Source organism: Hemitrygon akajei, chromosome 14 (genome assembly GCF_048418815.1).
Source record: "Hemitrygon akajei chromosome 14, sHemAka1.3, whole genome shotgun sequence".
Taxonomy (NCBI): domain Eukaryota; kingdom Metazoa; phylum Chordata; class Chondrichthyes; order Myliobatiformes; family Dasyatidae; genus Hemitrygon; species Hemitrygon akajei.
The window spans coordinates 100,206,735-100,226,039 of record NC_133137.1 but is presented as its reverse complement, the minus strand read 5'-3'; the positions used below and the strand labels follow the sequence as shown (position 1 = coordinate 100,226,039).

The 19,305-nt window shown below is 44.5% G+C and overlaps 1 protein-coding gene across 10 annotated transcripts in view; it reads left to right on the top strand.

Moving 5' to 3' along the window:
* Positions 1–19,305, top strand: part of plxna4 (plexin A4) — a 712,781-nt gene that overhangs the window by 583,879 nt on the left and 109,597 nt on the right. For all 10 annotated transcript variants that reach the window (XM_073066781.1, XM_073066783.1, XM_073066775.1 and 7 more), the window contains exons 17-19: positions 2,923–3,016; positions 13,321–13,560; positions 16,675–16,821. In XM_073066781.1, the coding sequence (XP_072922882.1) occupies positions 2,923–3,016; positions 13,321–13,560; positions 16,675–16,821 (481 nt within the window). The remainder of the gene's footprint in view (positions 1–2,922; positions 3,017–13,320; positions 13,561–16,674; positions 16,822–19,305) is intronic.

The following is a 19,305-nucleotide window of genomic DNA, read 5'->3' as shown; positions in this document are numbered from 1 at the left end:
TTTTGTCTGTTTCCCTCTGCTATGCCCTATTTCTCTTTTCCCATTCCCTTGTTTTCCCTGTTTTCCCTCTTCCTCTGCTGCCATTTGGCTCTGACGAGGAGCTTGCCATTTTTTTGCTTTCTGACAGGTTTGCTTGTATTCCTTAAATTAGTTGCAGACAATCTGTCCGTTGCCTTCTCAAGCCGAGGCCCTGTGGTAATTATGTTGAAATGCCAGTATAATCTCACCAAGTCCCTGTCAGGACTCCTAGCATCAGCCTTTCAACAGCTCTTCTGTGTTAGTTACTTCCTCCAGGGTGATGGCCTGTCATACAAGGTGTAAGTTTTTGCCTGCCTTCCAGCCTCATCAATGTCGCCAGAAATGCATGAGAACCATGCTTCAGTTTGCCCTATAATGCCCGCAGAAACACACACAAAATGCTGGAGGAACTCAGCAGGCCAGGCAGCATCTATGGAAAAGAGTAAATGTTTTGGGCCAAAACCCTTCTGCAGGACTTAAGAAGGGTCCTATGAAGGGTCTCGGCCCAAAACACCGTTTGTTTACACTTTTCCATAATGCGTCCTGACCTGCTGAGTTCCTCCAGCATCTTGTGTGTGTTGCTTTGGAGTTACAGCATCTGCCGATTTTCTAGTATTTGTGGAACTCTTACAGAAAGACCACTGGGTTTGTGTGTTCCACTTATATTTATTTATCTATTGAGATACAGCAAGGAACAGGCCCTTCCGGCCCTTCAAACTGTGCTGCCCAGCAACCCCCGATTTAACCCTAGCCTAATCACAGGACAATTTACAATGAACAATTAACCTACTAACTGGTATGTTTTTGGATGGTAAGGGGAAACTGGACCATCCAGAGAAAGCCCACTCATTCCACAAGGAGGTTGTACAGACTCCTTACAGATGACGTCAGAATTGAACTCTGAACTCCATTGCCCTGAGCTGTAATAGCATTACACTAACTGCTACGCTTCTGTGGTGCCCCAATACCCTAAGATTTGCTGCATTGTTAGGGGATCTCCTGGATTATCATATTGGTGGTGTCCTTCGTTAACAGAGTCCCATGATCCTGCACCATCCTTGGTTTTGTCAGTTGACAGTGAGCGTAGCAGTAGAAGTAGACAAGGTGAGGATCGAGGAAGAGCTGAGGTTTGAGGATGCCACTGTTGTTAAAAGCCAGCTGGAGGTGCAGTGGCGTCAGCACCGGACTTCGAGGCACCAGGTTCGAATCCGGCCGGCTCCTTGCACACTTTCCATCCGTGCCAGATTGAGCGTCAAGTTAGCAGCTCAGCTTCCTAAAATAACAGATAAATGCTAAGGAAACGGCCAGGTTGCCACGCGATGCCTCACAAGGCACAGAGAGGAACAACAAACCATCATCAAGGTTGAACAAGAAAACCCACCAGTTTTGAGTACCACACACAAAATGCTGGGGGAACTCAGCACGTCAAGCAGCGTCTATGGTGAGGAAAAGCAGTCAACGTTTCAGGCTGAGACCCTTCATCAGGACTCAGCAATGTTGAGGACTTGGTGGGTAGGGGCACTTTCCAAGAGTCAAGTCTGTTTCCCTTTCCCTCGCATCATCCCATTCCTATTGAGCTAAATGATGGAAGTCACTAATAACAAATGCAATGACACACAAATCACTGTTTTGTTGTTGTTTCAAGGGCATCACCTTCACGAACCTACCGTCCACTGTTCAGGCCGATGGATGAGTTAGAGATGCAGGTCTTCCTGTTGAAAGTGATATTATTTCCCCTGATACACAATGAAAACCACTGATAACAGTGCAGCAAGGCTGGAAATGACCTGATGGCTAAAGCCTGGAGACTGGAGGCTCAGAGGCTTGTCTTGGAGTTGGGGGACTGTGAGGCCTAGAGGCCTGTCCTGGAGTTGGAGGGCTGTCCTTGTGGGTGGGTGTGAGGGAGGAAAGGGGCTTGCTTTGTTGTTGTTTTGTTACTCATGACGTTCTGCCAGGCATTGTGGGCATGCTACGATGTCTGGGTAGATCCATTGCTTCTGCCTACTCCTGCCCTACTGAACTCATGGCCACAAAATGTCTGGCCTGCTGTGTTCCTCCAGCATTTTGTCTGTAATACTGTGATGGCACTCTTGCCAGCTGTTCTCAGTACATCCTGATGTTGTGTTGGTTGTTAACTCAAACGACACATTTCACTGTATGTTGCAATGTACACATGATAAATAAATGTATTTGAATCTGAATGACTAGAGATTTCTATTAACAAACTCAGTGTAAACTCTGCTGTGAGTGATTAAAGATTGCTTTTGTGTCCACAATTTATATGTACCCATCCTTCACTGTGCACTTTTCAAAGCAAGGAAGTTGCTGTTATTTGCCATGTACTTGAAGTAGATAATGGACTGAGTGAATTTACACGATGTTGTGAGTCTGTTTGCTATTGGTTGACAGATGTCCGGTAATCTATGAGACGTAGATCCACAGCGGAATCCCAAATTTAAATTCATGCAATATCCGGGCTTGGATTGGCTCCTTCATAATGGGATTAAAGTCCTGGAGCTCTTGGACCACATAAAAGTGGAGAGGTTTGAGAAGGTGGTTCAGTAACTTCTCAGAACCAGCAAGTGATGTGCAGTGTCTGGTGAATTGGAATCAGGTTTATTATCACTGACATATGCTGTTAAATTTGTTGTTTTGTGGCAGCAGTACAATGCAATACATAAAATATACTATAAATTAAAATAAATATATATATAATTAAATAAGTAGTGCAAAATGAGAGAAAAGTAGTGAGGTAGTGTTCATTGTCTGTTCAGAAATCTGATGGCGGAGGGGAGAAGCTGTTCTAAGCTGTCTGTAAGTGACGCCTGAAAGAGTGTGAAAATGTAGCTGCCTCTGTGTTAATGATAGATTTTGAGCTGCTTCTTTTTCTGTCCCTTTTCTCAGTGGGAGCACGCCGATGACAGTATGGGGGACTAACCTGGACATCATTCAGAATCCTAAAATCCGGGCCAAGCTGAATGGAGTGGAGATGGTCAACGTAGGTATTGTTGGGAAAATTGGGCTAGGGGTGAAGTGAGTTTTAGTACATCTTCTCAGCGGGCTCTCTGCAACACCGATATGAACTCACCCAGCAGCTGGGGTGTCAGAGCTCTTGGCCGTGGACGTACAAGGTTGGGGTCTATGGATCAGGCTGAAAAGTGGAATTGAGGCAAAAAGACCAGTTGTGTTTTTGTTACAGGCAAAACAGACCCAAAGGGCTGCATATCTTATCCCTATGTTTTATAAGGATGTAGTTCCTGGGAAATCTGGCAACGTACAAGTGTAAGGTAACGGTAGCACTTACGGAGTAGCCAGAGTGGGACACCATGTACGAAATCGTTAAATATCTGTTTAATTATCACTTACAGATTGTTGTTACTGAGGCCCAGTCGAATTAAAGAGTGACCTGGTAGTGTGGTGCCTTACAATGCCAGCAATCGCTGATCAGTGTTCGATTCCCGCCACAGTCTGTAAAGAGTACACACTCCCTGTAGCTGCATGGGTCTCCTCTGGGTAATCGAATTCCTCCCACATTCCAAAGACATACAGTCAGGGTTAGGATTAGCAAATTGTGGGCATGCTATGTTAGCGTCAAAAAGCGTGTTGACATTTGCGAGTTGTTCCCAGCAAAACCCTTACTGATTAGATTTGATGTAAGCAATGTACTTCACTTTGTGCTTTGATGTTTTAATATATATGTGACAAATAAAGCTAATATATACCTTATGGAGTCTTAGAAAAGTACAGCTCAGAAACAGGCCCTTTGGCCCATCTAGTCGATGCCAAACTATTTAATCTACCTACTCCCATCGATCTGCAATGGGACCAGAGCCCTCCATACACCCACCATCCCTGTACCTATCCAAACTTCTCATAAATGTTGAAATTGAGCTTGCATGCACCACTTGTGCTGGAAGCTCATTCTACACACTCATGACCCTCTCAGTTTCCCTTAAACCTTTCACCTTTCACCCTTAACCCATGCCCTCTAATTGTAGTTCCACCCAACCTCTTTAGTAGCAATTATCCAGTACACAAAGTAGATCACAGTTTACTGAATCACTCCGTAGCTGTTCAGTTGTAACTTACAGATTGCCGTTGCAGAGGCCCAGTTGGACTGCTGAGTGTGCAAGCAGTGTCCAGATACACGAGCACAAGATTCACTGAGACTCTGTACTGCATGCCGGCCGGCGGCGTAGTGGCATCCGCACCTCACTTCGAGGCGAGTGGTTCCTGGTTCAAACCTGGCCGGCTCCAGACTAGCAACTCGGCCTCATAACAAAAAGCAGACAAAAATGCTAGGCAAGGTTGCCACCCGATGTGCCACAAGGCTTGGAAAGGAACAACTACTGTATGAGATATTAATCCGAGGCTTTACTTATCTGCTCAAATGGATCTATAAAATGTCCCATAATGGAATTATAAAAAGTATGTGGAAATACTCATCCCACAACTGCCCTCCAATATTCTGATCAATAATTACCTATTAAGGAGATAAGAAATTACCTCTGATAAGGAATAAACCGATTTTTGGAAATTAAGGGAAACCAGGGAAGTGGGATTATAATAAAAGATTAGCCATCATCAAACAGGCAAAGTAAAACAGGAAACTTACCATCCCTCCACCCAATATCTCCCCGCTAGCCTAATCAGTCGGTGGTGGGAGGGAGGCTGTTAAAATGGAGCAGCAGACTTTGCCACTCACTGCACTGATTAGGGGAGAGAATGGGCTGGTGATGGCAGAGGGGAAGAAGCTTTTCCTGAATTGTTGAATGTGTGTCTTCATGTTTCTGTACCTCCTTACTGATGGTAACAATTAGCAAAAGCCATTACCCTGTTAACAAGCCTCCCGTAGGGATCGTACCTGTTGGGTAGTGTTCAAAATAAATTTCAAAGTTCAAAGTAAATTTATTATTAAAGTACCTATATACATGTCACCATATAGACCCCTGAGATTCATTTTTTGCAGGCATTTACAGGAGAAAAAGAAATACAATAGAATTTAATGAAAAACTGTACATAAACAGGCAAAGACCGACAAAAGCAATGTGCAAACGAAGGCGAACCATGCACATAAAAATAATACTGGAAGAATATGAGTGGTAAACAATGAGTCTCTTGGTCGTAGAATCAGTTTAGAGTTGCAGTGAGTGAAGTTATCCATGCTAGCTCAGGAACCCGATGGTAGTATGGGACCTACGGCTTCTGTACCTCTTGCTCAATGGTAGTTGTGAGAAAAGGGCACGGCCTGGGTGTAAGGGTCTTTGATAATGGCTGCTGCTTTTTCTGGCAGTGCTGCGTGTACGTAAGTGTATTCAGTGATGGAGAGGGCTTTGCCTGTGATAGACTGGGCATTAATGTTTCCGTACCAGGCCATGACACAGCCAGTTAGGATACTCTCCATTATGCATCCATAGTAATCTGTCGAAGTTTTTGGTGACACAGACTTCTAAGCAAGTCGTGCCTTCTTTGTGATGACACTTGCACTTCCCCAGGAGATCCTCTGATTTGGTAATGGCAAGGAATTTAAAGTTACTAACCCTCTCCCATTATGAGGTGCGGCTAATGGACGTCTGGCTTTTTCCTCCTGTAGTCAATAATCAGCTTAAGTACTCTGACAACTCCATGCTTGCTGGCAGGGTGAAGAAAGGATGGGTCTATGGGATAACTGGATGGCTCTTTCAAATAGCAAGCACTGGGGCAATGGGCCGAAGATCTGCTATTGATTCTGTGATATTCTATAAAAACAGCTGGGCCCAGAATTCCTGGGAGACTTTTAAGAGCATGCTCTGCCAAGGGAGGTTATTGTTTGCAGCTGATGCATTAAAGGTATTGAGTGGCTGAAGATGGCCATCCATGCAATTTCCCAAATTGGTTGTAAATAGCCTGTAAGATTACAGAGCAATTTTAAATTTGGTAGAATTGAAAGGCACAGCGCCTGTCTCTGATGACTCTCTTCAGCAAAGCACTCCACAGCTGCAGGGAGACGGAGGGTGAGCACTGTTATTGCCCTGGGATCCGAGCCATGTGTGGATCAATTATTGTTAAGCATGGAACATTTTATCTGAGAACATGTTAGACATATTATAAAGAAAAAGAAAAAAAATGTAATTGATTGCTATCTTTATTTACAGAAACTGTTTTTGTAAAGCATTCTAGCTTAAAAAGAGATACAATCCAAATTGGTTAGCATGATCTTTTTATTATATTGTATTTCTGGGGAGTTCTAATGCGACATTTTGCACCGATCCACAAATGTGAACAAGCTAGTTGGCCATAAGGCCCCTAACGCTTGGTCGAGGCTGGTTCATCTCATCCTTCCCTGAGTAGATGGCTAAATAGTTCAGCAGTGTTACCACTAGTGATGCTCCTGCTCTTTCATGAGCCTGAGGTCAGAGGTGATCATTTACTACATTAAAGTTCAAAGTACGTTTATTATCAAAGTGTGTACACCATATACAACCTTCAGATTTGTCTTCTTGCGGGCAGCCATGAAACAAAGAAGCACAACAAAATCCACAAAAAAAAACACATACAACATCAAAGACCGACAAGCAGGAGGGAGAATTCTGAAGAGAGTGCAAAGAAAGTAGACGAGTAATACACAGAGCATGAGCTGCAGAGTTCCTGAAAGCGAGTCCACGGGCTGCCAGGTCAGCTCAGTGTTAAGGCAAGTGAAGCTGGTCTAGGAGCCCGATGGCTGCAGGGCATCATCTGCTGCTGAATTACATCCTGGCCTGAGACTCCTGCACCTCCCGCCTGATGGTAATAGTGAGAGAGAGGGAGGTGGGTCAAACACAGGCAGCTGAACACCAGTTGGTTTTCTGCTGGACCCCAACATTTTAATCTGGTTCAATGCTATAATCGGCATGGATTAATGGAGCTGAGTAGAGGTTCACGTCCTGCTCTCCGGCCCCAGCGATGGCCACCCCGGCTGTACCTCCATTCTCAAGAGTCAAGCTTGCTGAATCCTTCAATCTCTAGTTCATTTAGTTGGTTCAAAAGTACATTTCTTAAAGGGAAAGTGAGAGAGGCCCACTCCAGCACGCTGACCTCCCCTTCACTCCACAGCACCTTAATATCATCCCACAAACTCAGAGGTGTTATCCGTATCTCCATTGCCACAGGCTGCTCATGTCAGCTGGCTTAAGGCCTTGGATTGCAGGGACTAAATAGAGAGAAAGAGTTGCATTTATATCAGTCCTTCTGCTCAAGATGTCTTTTACAAAGTGCTTTACAACCGTTGAAGTGTAACCATTCTTTATGTTGGAAAATTCCTGTTAAGGATTCTCAGTGATGCCAAATACATGCGGTGACTTTCGGTCCATTGGGAGATAGCTTCAGATTGTCAGCAACATGTGGCTGTGGCTTTTAACCAGTGTAGGCATCAAGGCCAGTCCATAAAGTCCATTCTTATTGCACATCTATTTTAAAGGACGGTTAAGAGGAGGTCACAGTGTGATTAAATAAAAGGACTATAGGCTTCAAATCCCATCAATGCATGTGAGTTTTTAAAATTCAGTTAACTAAAGTAAATCTACAATCTATAAAGTAAACGGGAGAATGAAAGTGTCAGTTCTTTATCCTAACCTCACGTGGCTCACTCCTGACTTTGAAGGAAAGGAGCCTGGTTTGCTTATCCAGTGACTCTGCTACCACACCTGAGATGTTCTCTGCGAGAGGTCACATGAATGGAGAACAAAGCATCAAATGCAGAGTGGAGGGTATCCTAACTGCTTGCGTCACAGCCTGGTATGGGAACAGCAGTGCCCAGGAATGAAAAAAAAACAGGAATTAGTGGATAGAGTCCAGTCCAAAAGCTCTCCTCACCTTTGAGTATATTTACAGGGAGCATTGGCAAAAAAAAGCAGTATCCACCAGCAAAGACCACTCCCCCCCCCCCCCCCACAGCAATCATCCAGGCCATGCCCTCACCTTGATACTACCATTGGGCAGAAAGTGCAGAAGCCTCGGGTCTCACAGCACCATGTTCTGGAACAGTTATTACCCTACAACTACTGAACTACCATGGATAACTTCACTCACCTCAACTCTGAACTGATTCCACAACCTACAGACTCACTTTCAAGGACTCTTTTCAATTCAGCCATCTCAGTATTATTTTTAATTGCAGATTGTCTTCTTTTGCATACTGGTATTTGTCAGTCTTTGTTCTTGTGTAGTTTTTCATAAAATTCTATTGTATATATTTTTCTCCCTGTAAATGCCCACAAAAAAAGATCTCTAGATAGGATATGGTAACACATATTGTATGTACTTTGAAATCCTTCAAAGTTTAAAGAAAATTTATTATCAAAGTATGAATATGATACCATATACAACCGCGAGATTAATTTTCTTGTGGGCATGCTCAATAAATCCATAGAATAACAACCATAACAGGATCAATAAAAGACTGTACCAACTTGGGCATTCAATCAGTGTTCAAAATACAACAAACTGCAAATGCAAATAGAAATAATAATAATTGATAAATAAATAAATATTGAGAACATGAGATGAAAAGTCCTTGAAAGTGAGTCTACAGGTTGTGGAAACATTTTAGTGATGGGGCAAGTGAAGTTGAGTGAAGCTATCCCCTCTGCTTCAAGAGCCTGATGGATGAGGGTTAACAACTGTTCCTGAACCTGGTGCTGTGAGTCCTGAGGCTTCTGTACCTTTCCCCTGATGGCAGCAGAGAGAAGGGAGCAGGATCTGGGTGGTGGAGGTCCTTGATGATGGATGTTTACCAACATACGAACTCCTTACGGACAGTGGTGGGAATTGACCCATGTCGCTGGTGCTGTAATAGTGTCACGATACTGTGCCCATCAACCTGCTATGTCTTTCCAACACTTTCTGTTTTTACTTTAGATTTCCAGCATCTGCGGTATTTTGCTTTCACCCTTTAGTCGGGGGAGGGGGTAGGGGGGGTAGTGATTTTGTTCGGTTCGAATCACTGCTATCAATTTTCGAATAAGCATGCTGCCAAGGCCCAGCTAGCTGCTTCTATTAAGTAGATTTCATTAGTTCTGTGTTTGAGCTGATGGATGTGGTTTGATATCAGGCCTGGCATTCAGTATCTTTGCAGAATCTCTCCCAGACATTTATGGATTGGTCCGAGTTCATTTACAGTTACTCTGCCCTAGGCGTGATCGTGTCGCTGTATATTCCGTGCGTTACATCTGCTGCCGTGTTAACCCATTTCACCTGCCTTCCTTTAAGCTCTGCTGGGACACCCAGTGTTTATTTCAAGTATAATTACATTGTTGGTCCACTAGCTGCAACATAACTTGAGGCAAATAGCACCGGCACCTCCTGCCTGCATTTGCAATGAAACCAATTTCTTGCTCATTTGTCCAGTGTTGTAACTCACTTCTATTCCATCATTATCAATATTTCCTGGAATCTATTTATAATCGAGGCTCCCATTTGCAGCCAGGAGAGCTGCCAGTTTCCTAATTGACTCATTGTAGATGTGATCTTCTGTTACTGTGAAATTACCACCTCTTTACGGTGGAGATTGGTGTATTAATTCCCCTTTGCTCGGTCCATTTAGGTCAGAGTAAAGCATCCGGCTGCTCAATGGAAGCTAGTCGCAGACAGTTACAAAAGGGAAATAGGCTCTTCAGCTTGTCAAGGCTACACTGAACATCAAGCTCCCATTTTTACACTACGAATACCTTAACCCATTTTATTCCCCCCACCCACAGATCTCATTCGTTACTTCCAAAAGCGACCTGTCACCAACATACCAGGGGCAATTTATCACAAACAAGAGGAAGTCTGCAGATGCTGGAAATCCAAGGCAAAAACACACAAAATACTGGCAGGTCAGGCATCATCTGTGGAAATGAATCAACAGTCCACATCAATGTGCAACAGTCACTAGTCTTGATGAAAAGTTCTCGGCCCAAAATGTCAACTCTTTATTTATTTCCATAGATGCTGCCTGACCTCTGGGGAAAGCTTCTTAACATCTGAACCTGCATAGTTTTGGGATGTGGGACGACACCACAACATGCAGAGAAGAACATGCAAACTCCATGTGAACAGCACCCCATTCTCCTGCCTTCTTCCTGTAACCTTTGGTGCCCTGCCTAACCAAGACCATAAGACATGGGTGCAGGAAGAATTGGACATTTTGGCCTAATTGGCCATTTGGCCCATCGAGTCTGCTCCGCCATTCAATCATGGCTGATCCTTTCTTTCCGCTCCTCAGCCCCACTCCCCAGCCTTTGATGCCATGGCCAGTCAAGAACCTATCAATCTCTGCCTTCACCACCCAATGACCTGGTCTACACAGCAACCTTTCTACCTGCGTGTTAAAATGTCCCATGACCTTCATAACATTGCCCTTTTGACACACCTTTTCTATTTCCCATTATAATCTGTAGTCCACCTCCCAGCTGCTGTTGGGAGCCCTATATATAACTGCCATCAGGGTGCTTTTACCTTTTGCAGTTTCTTAACTCATCCCACAAGGATTCAACATCTTCTGATCGAATGTCACATCTTTCTAATGATTTGGTGCCATTCTTTACCAGCAGAGCCATGTCACCCCCTCTTCCTACCTTCCGATCCCTCCGATACAAGGGATATTCAGCTTGGACATTCAGCTCCTAACTACAACTATCCTTCAGCCACAATTCAGTGATGACCACAACATCATACCCAACAGTCTGTAAAAGTGCCACCAGATCATCCACCTTATTTCTTATACTCCATGCACTGAGATATAACACTTTGCTACCCTTTTTGATTCTGCATCCATATTGCACTGATACTCATCCTGCTGGCTGCAATCATCTGCCTGTCCTTCCTGACAGTCTGACTGCATGCTATCTTTGCTTTTTTAGCCATCTGTCCTATCCTGAGTCCCTTCACTTCAGTTCACCACCAACTCCCCCACCCCGCACGCCAAATTAGTTTAAACCATCCCCAACAGCTCTAACAAACCTGCCTGCGAGAATATTGGACCTGCTTGGGTTCAGGTTCAACCCATCACTTTTGAACAGGTCATACCTCTTCCGGAGGAGATCCCAATGATCCAAGAACTTGAAGCCCTGCCCCCTGCACCAGCTTCTCTGCCACACATTTATCTGCAAAATCTTTCTGTTTCTACCCTCTCTGGTGCTTGACATGGGTAGCTGCCCAGAAATTATTATCTTGGAGGTCCTGCTTCTCAGCTTTCTGCCTAGCACTCTAAATTCTCTCTTCAGGATGGGACCTATTGTCAGTGCCAGTAACCTGGTTTCCATGGATTCCCTGGGAGGTCATTCCCCACAACAGCATCCAAACGGTATATTTATTATCAAGGGGAGTGACCACAGGAGTGCTCTGCACTAACTGCCTATTCACCTTCCTATTCCTTCTCCTGACAGCCGCCCTGCTACCTGCCTCCTGCAACTTTGGGGTGACTACTTCCCTGTAACTTTGATCAGTGCTCTCCTCACTCACCCCTACAAGCCAAAGGTCATCCAGCTGCTGCTCCAGATCCCTAACAGGGTCTCAAGGAGCTGCAGCTGGATGCACTTCACGCAGATGTAGTTTCCTGTGAGACGCTGGGTCTTCCAGGTCATCCAACATCCGGCATGAAGAAGACACAGCAGTCTATTAAACTACATTAAGTACCCCTGACACAATAAGAGAAAAGGGAAACTTAACAGAGTTTTGACTGGACAATTTAGAGAGCCAACGCCTCTTCCAAGTCGAAGCTTCCTTTGAGCCAAAGCCTGACATTCCCACTCTCACCACATTGCCACAGACTGCTGTAGAAGCCAAGTCACTCAGTATATTTAAAGCAGAGGTTGAGAGGTTCTTGAATAGTCAGGGCACATAAGGTTCCTGGGAGAAGGCAAGAGATTGGGATCATAAATCAGCTGAGATAGAATGGCACATCAGGCCAGGCAGCATTATGGAAAAGAGTAAACAGTCGACAGTTTGGGCCAAGGTCCATCATCAGGGCTGGAAAGGAAGGGGAGAAGTCAGAGTAAGAAGGTTTGGGAGGGGAGGAAGAAGTACAAGGTGGCCGGTGAAAGGTGAAATGGGGGGGGGGGGGGGGTGAAGTAAAGAGCTGGGAAGCTGATTAGTGAAAGGTATACGTGGCTCTGGTAATGGGTCTGGCTATGCACATGGTCAAAGAGTCGGAAGGCAGCAGAGATTACAGAGGGGGAACAGTGAGAGAGCGTTTCACTGAACTCCCATCGATGGGAACTTCTTCAGGGTAGGCATCTCTCAAAGAGACTTCGTAGTAATAGTATTATCACAAACATGAGAAAATCTGCAGATGCTGGAAATCCAAAGCAATGCACACAAAATGCTGGAGGAACTCAGCAGGCCAGTCCGCATCTATGGAAAAAGAGTAGACAGTCGATGTTTTGGGCCGAGACCCTGAACGTGCGCAGAAGTCATCTTGTCAGAATCCTGCCCAATATTAATCCCTCAACTGACATCACAAAAGCAGATTGTCTATTGTGTTTACATTGCCATCCTGTGGACTCTTGTGTTTCCGACACCACAGCACTAATCATACCTGTAAATGTCTGCAGCTTAGATTCTCTTAAAGGGACAAGAAAGACACGATATACATGCAACTCTTTTTTTAGGATTATTAAAATATATAATAAAGTTGTGATAATTATTTTAATTCAATGGTGGAGATGAATATTGGTCCACTTAACCAGGCACTGGTACTCCCTGACCTGAATGTACAGCAGGTGATAACTTCTGTGTGTTAATCTTGCACGTCACCTGAAGCTTCAATGAACGGATGCTGGAATTGATCAGCATCAAGGGGCAGAGCATAGCAGTTGGAATAATGCTTCAGAGTGCCAGCTGTAAGATTGGTGTTCAATTCCCACCACTGTCTGTGAGGAATTTGTACGTTCTCTCTGATGGCGTGGGTTTCCTCCCGGTGCTGCAGTTTCCTCCTACAGTTCAGAGATGTACAGGTTAGGGTTAGTGAGTTGTGGGCATACCATGTTGGTGCTGAAGTGCAGTGATACTTGCAGGCTACCCAACACAATCCTCACTGACATGACTTGATACAAACAACGCATTTCACTGAATGTTTTGATGTACATGTGATAAGTAAAGCTAATATTTAATCTTTAATCCGTAGACCAAAGGATGAGAGATAAGAATACCAGACTCGCTCCCAACAGACGTTCAGCCATTTGAAGAAGTTTTCAGAATAGGATCAAAGGAGATCCTCTGAAACCCTGGACACTGTGATCTTAATGTGACTCAAGAAAGGCAAAGAGAAAAGAAATAAGATGTTTTTTAAATTCTTTTTGCCAGGACTGTGAGGTGTATAATGCGTCAACCATGGTGTGTCAGGCCCCACCACTGCCTATCAGTCAGAGCCAGCAGACAGACAACGTCGAGCGTCCTGATGAGTTTGGATTTATCCTGGACAATGTGCAGACATTACTGATCTACAACAACACAAACCTTATCTACTACCCGAACCCTGTGTTTGAACCCCTGAGCACCACAGGTGTTTTGGAATTAAAGCCTGGGTCTCCCATCATACTGAAGGTAAGGAATCCAAGTTACTGGCCTGAGATTTCACCAGCTGGATGGAAAATTCAAAGTTCAAAGTCAATTTTATTATCAGAGTACATACATGTCACCACACGCAACCCTGAGATTCCTTTTCCTGCGGGCATACTCAGCAAATCTATAGAATAGTAACTGTAAACAGGATCAATGAAAGGTCGAGTAGAGGATAGAAGATGGTAGCCTGTGCAATTGCAAATATAAATAAATAGCAATAAATTACGAGCGCAAGAAATGAAAAGATAAAGAGTTCTTAAAGTGATATCATTGGTTGTTGGAACATCTCAATAGACAGTTGTAGTTATCCTCTTTTGTTCAACAGCCTGATGTTTAAGGGATGGTAACTAATCTTGGACCTGGTGGTGTGAGTCCTGAGGCTCTTGTACCTTCTACCTGATGGCAACAGAGTGAAAAGAGCATGGCCTGGGTGGTGAAGATCTTTGATAATGGATGCTGCTTTCCTACAACAGTGTTTCATGTAGATGTGCTCAGTGGTCAGGAGGGCTTTACCTGTGATGCATTGGGCTGAATCCACTGCCTTTTGTAGGATTTTATGTTCAAAGGCATTGGTGTTTCCATAGCAGGCCATGATGCAGTCGGTCAATACAAGGTCTACTTCCTCACAGTGATGCAGCCCGGATTCTTTGCTTTCTACCTCCTACAGGGCTCTCTTGTCCAGATGATAGTGAGACTGTGTTTTAAAGGCTTCAGAATAAAAATCAGAATCAAGTTTGTTATCTCTGATGTATGGTACATCATGAAATTTGTCATTTGCAGCAGCAGTACAGTGCAATACATTAACAATTTACTGTAAGTTACAACAAGAGTTAGAAGCAGTACAAAAAAAGAGCAAAAAGTGAATTAGTGTTCATGGCTTCATTGTCCATTCCAAAATGTTCCTGGAATGTTGAGTGTGTGTCTTGAGGCTCCTGTACTTTCTATCTGATGGTAGCAATGAGAAGAGGATATGTCCTGGATGGTGAGGGTCTTTAATGATGAGTGGCAGCTTGATGGTGAGGAGGTCACTGCCCACGATGGAGGTGGCTGAGTTTACAAGGTGCTGCAGCTTCTTCCTATCCCGCGCATTGTAGGAGGAGGGAAGAACTGAGGAAGGGAGCTGGGAATGACTGAGGGAGGTAACCAGGAAAGAAAAAGTTGAAGTTGACACATGGAATGGATCTAGCCCAGACTCTGCTGGCCCAGGACCCGTAATTCTACACTGGCAGGTGACCCTCCAGAGCAGTAGCAAGTGAGAGTCTGGAACAAGCACAACAGTCTCGTGTCCGAAGAGCCAGCAGCATGGAAAACCTGTTTTATTTTATTTGAGCTAATTCAGTTAATTTAAATGGTTTTCATCGTTGTGTGTAGTTCACAACCCAAAGTTGTGAACATTGAATTCTCCAATTTCAGGTAACCTGCTCCACCTCGGTTCCTCTGCACTCTCTCTTCAGTTTTCTCAAAACATATCCTAAATCCGCATCACCCTGTTTTGTTCCCCTCCCCTACCCATTTCATCTGTCCATCACCCACACACTCCTCCCACTGTTCCCATCTGCCCACCCCACCTCCCTTATTTGGTTTCACACGTCCTCTCAGATTCCATCTCCTGATGTCTTTTGTTGCCTCCACCTGTCACCTCCCAGCATCTCTGATGTTCTCTCTGCCACCTGCCTGTCTCACCTGGATCCACCTATCTCCTGTCAGCTTCTGCTCCCCTCCTTTTTATGCTGACTATCTCTAACTTTCAGGCCAGGTGAAGGGTCGCATCCAAATACTGTCCATTTTCCTCCACAGAGACTACCTGACCCATTGAGATCCTCCAGCAGTTTGATTTTTCACTCCAGATTCTAGTATCTGAAATCACTTATTTCTCCAGCCATATCTTCCTGCAATCTATGGCTAGCCCTCTTCAACCCACCACCACACCTCATTCACAGTCAACCATTGTACGTACTGATGATGTAGTTATGCCCACATAGAACGGTTCAGTACAGGAGCAGGCCCGTCAGCCCTCAATGTTGGAACAAATCAATTAAATTAGTCATCCATTGGCCAACTAAACTAATCTCTTCTGCCTACATAATGCCCATAACCTTCCATTTTTCTCACATTCATGTGTCTATCTAAATGTCTTTTACAAGTCCCTAATGTATCTGCCTCCATCATGACCCCAGGCACCCACCACTCTCTGTGTAAAATAACTTGCCCCTCACATCTTTGAAACGACCCCCTCTCATCTTAAATGCATGTCCTCTGGTGTTGGACGTTTTGTATGAAGAATGTCCCTAACCGTCCCTGCATGAAAAGATCTTTCCTGCACTCCTTGATTTGTTGATAATTATTGAGTCTGTTCACATGTTCTCATTTATTTAAGTTTGATTATTGATGTTTGCATAAGTGATCGTTCTGCTAATTGCTGATTGTTCATGGCTGTTTGCACTATTGTCTTATAATCCGTTGGTTGCTATTGTGTTGCCTGTTATGGAATTATCCTGTGTTTTATGCTTGGCTCCAAACCACAATCAATTCTGCTATTTTTTTCATCTATTTTTTTACTGATATGCAGTGTGGAATAGGCCCTTCTGCCCCTTCAAGCCAGGCCACCCAGCAATCTCCTGATTTGAATCCTAGCCTTATGTCAGGACAGTTTACAATGACCAATTAAGTGCCAACCGGTAGTCTTTGGACTGTGGGAGGAAAGTGCAGCAATCAGACGAAACCCACACGGTCACGGGGAGTCTGTACAAACTCCTTATAGTTAGCACCAGGAAGTGAACCAGGATAGCTGGTACTGTAAAGCGCTGTGGTTGTGCTACCCATTACACCACTGTGCTGCCCCAATTTGGATTCTAATTCTGATCTGTCTCCTCCATTGAGACAGGCTCTGTAATTGCTTCAAAGTGTTGGGAGCAAGACTTACACTGGAAAGGACACCGTGACCTGAGTGTGGCTAACAACCTGAGGGCAAAGGATGAACTGCCCCCCTTCCCCCAGGCTGTTCATTTCAACAAGGGCGGTAGAAAGAATGGGACACATCCCTGACCCTCTTGATGCTCGAGTCCAACTCACTCTGCTTGTTTCCTTAAACCCCAGGGCCGAAACCTCATCCCTTCGGTGGCTGCTGGTAATATGAAGCTGAACTACACTGTCCTCATAGGAGAGAAACCATGCACTGTGACAGTGTCGGACACTCAGATCCTTTGCGAGTCTCCAAATCTCACTGGGCGGCACAGAGTACTGGTGAGTATGGTCTCACTCTCTTGGGTGGTGGTCCGCTGTGCATCTGGCAGGCCAAATTCTCGGATGAAGTGTCTGAAAGAATAAAGGGACAGTGCAGGATAAAAGACTAAAGATCTACAAACAACTCATGAATGTTTGAGCTAGGGGTGAAATAACCATCTTCCGCTTCTATTTCATATATTCCTGTGCTAGGTTCTAACTGCTGAGAAGTTATTTATTTAACTATTTGTTTGCTGTTGGGCTCTCATAGTCCAATCCCCCAATTTAACCCTAGTCTAATCACAGGACAATTTGCAATGACCAATTAACTGGTACATCTTTAGACTGTGGGAGGAAACTGGAGCACCCGGAGGAAACCCATGTATTTCATGGGGAGGACATACAGACTTGTTACAGGTGATGTCAGAATCGAACTCTAAACTCTATTATCCTGAACTGTAATAACAGTTACACGACCGTGGCGCCCAGGGTGTTTAATATTAACTGGTTTATTGTTGTCGTGTGGACCAAAATACAGTGAAAACTTTTGTTTTGCATGACTTTGAGACAGGTCATTCCAAAGTATAAGTATATCAAGGCAATACAAGGCAAAAGCAATAACAGAATGTGGAATATAGTGGTACAGTTACAGTGCAGGCAGACAGCAGGGGCCACACTGAAAGATCAAGAGTTCATCTGTATCGTACAAGAGTCTTATAACAGTAGGATGGCTGCTCTATTTGAGCCAGCCAGTATGTATGTGTTTTCAAGCAGTTGTATCTGGTGCCCAATGAAAGGAGAGAGAATGATTGATGTGGGTGGGGGGGGGGGGGCCCATTGATCATGTTGACTGCTTTTCTGAGGCAACATGAAATGTAGACCGTGTCAATGTAAGGGAGGCTGGTTTTTGAGATAGACCAGGCTGCATCCACAATTCTCTTCAATTCCATGCAGCCTTGGGCTGAAAACAGCTGCCAACCAGAGCTGTGGTGTAGCTGGATAGGATGCATTTATTTATTTTGAGGTTCATCACGGTAACAGGCCCTTTTGGCCCAATGAGCCCGTGTGACCAATTCACCTTCAGAGGAAACTAGAGTACTCGTAGGAAACCTGCAAAATGACAGGGAGAATGTATAAACTCCTTATAGTCAGTGACGGCAATTGAAACCCAGTCACTGATTGTTGGCGTTGTAAAGCGTGACGCTAACCACTATGCCACCATACTGTTTGCCTTTCTGCGGTGCATTTATAAAAATTGGTAAGAGTCACTGGGGACATGTCGAATTTACTTAGCTTTCTGAGTAAGTAAAGGCACTGGTGAACTCGTGCCCTTAGCATCCACGTGGTTGGACCAGGACAGGCTGTTGGTGATATTTACACCTAGCAATCTGAGGCGCTCAACTATCTCCATCTCAGCACCATTGATACAAAGATGTGAAACCTTTAGACAAAGCAATAGGACTAAAGCAAGATCACGAGCAGGGCAGTGTTGGAACATGCAACCATATTCTAATCATCTAATGTCTCAGGGCAGCAGAGGGGAGCATTACTGGGGACTCCTGGTGGAACTTTATTGGGGACTCCTAGTGGTTTCTTTTGGAAAATGGACAAATGGATGTTGCACAAACACAGGATTTTACTGAGTTATCTTGTTCCCCCAAAGCGGGATAGCCTGCTCACTCACGATGAAGAGTGGATCTTTGGGTGATGTAGCAAGTGAAGTCTTTAGCTGTCTCTGTGGAGTTTGCACGTTCTCCCTGTGAAGAATTCCTTGGAGGGTTTCCTCCAAGTGTGCCAGTTTCCTCCCATGTCCAAAACAGATGAGAATGAGATTTATTATCACCAACTTGTACTTTGTGAAATCTGTTAGCCGCAGTACAGTGCAAAGACATAAATTGCTATAAACTGGAAAACCAAATGGAGCAAAGCAGAAGGCATTGCAAGGCAGTGTTCATGGGTTCACAGACATTCATAAATCTGATAGAAGAAGCTGTTCTTAAACTGTTGAGTGTGGGTCTTCAGGTTCCTGTATCTCCTCCCCAGTGGTAGTAATGAGAAGGGGAGATGTCCTAGGTGGAGAGGGTCTTTAGTGAGGGTGCCACCTTCTTAAGGTACTGTCTTTTAAAGGTGTCCTGGATGGTGAGGAAGGTTGTGGCTGTGATGGAGCTGTGGGTCAATAGCCCTCTATAGTCTCTGTGTGTTGGATCTTCCATACCAGGCTGTGATGCCACCAGGTCAAATGCTCTCTGCAGTACGTCGATGGAAATTTTAACTGTCTCTGGTGACATACCAAATTTACTCAAACTCCAAAGGAAGTAATGCTGCTGCCAAGCATTCTTCACGATTGCATTAATGTGTTGGGCCCAGGATAACTCCTCCGAGATGCTGATGTCCAGGCACATGGGTTGCTAAGTTAATTGGTCACTGTGAAGTGCTCCCAGTGTGTAGCTGAGTGCTAGAATCTGGGAGAGTTGACAAGAATATTGCGAAAGTTTGAAAAGAATA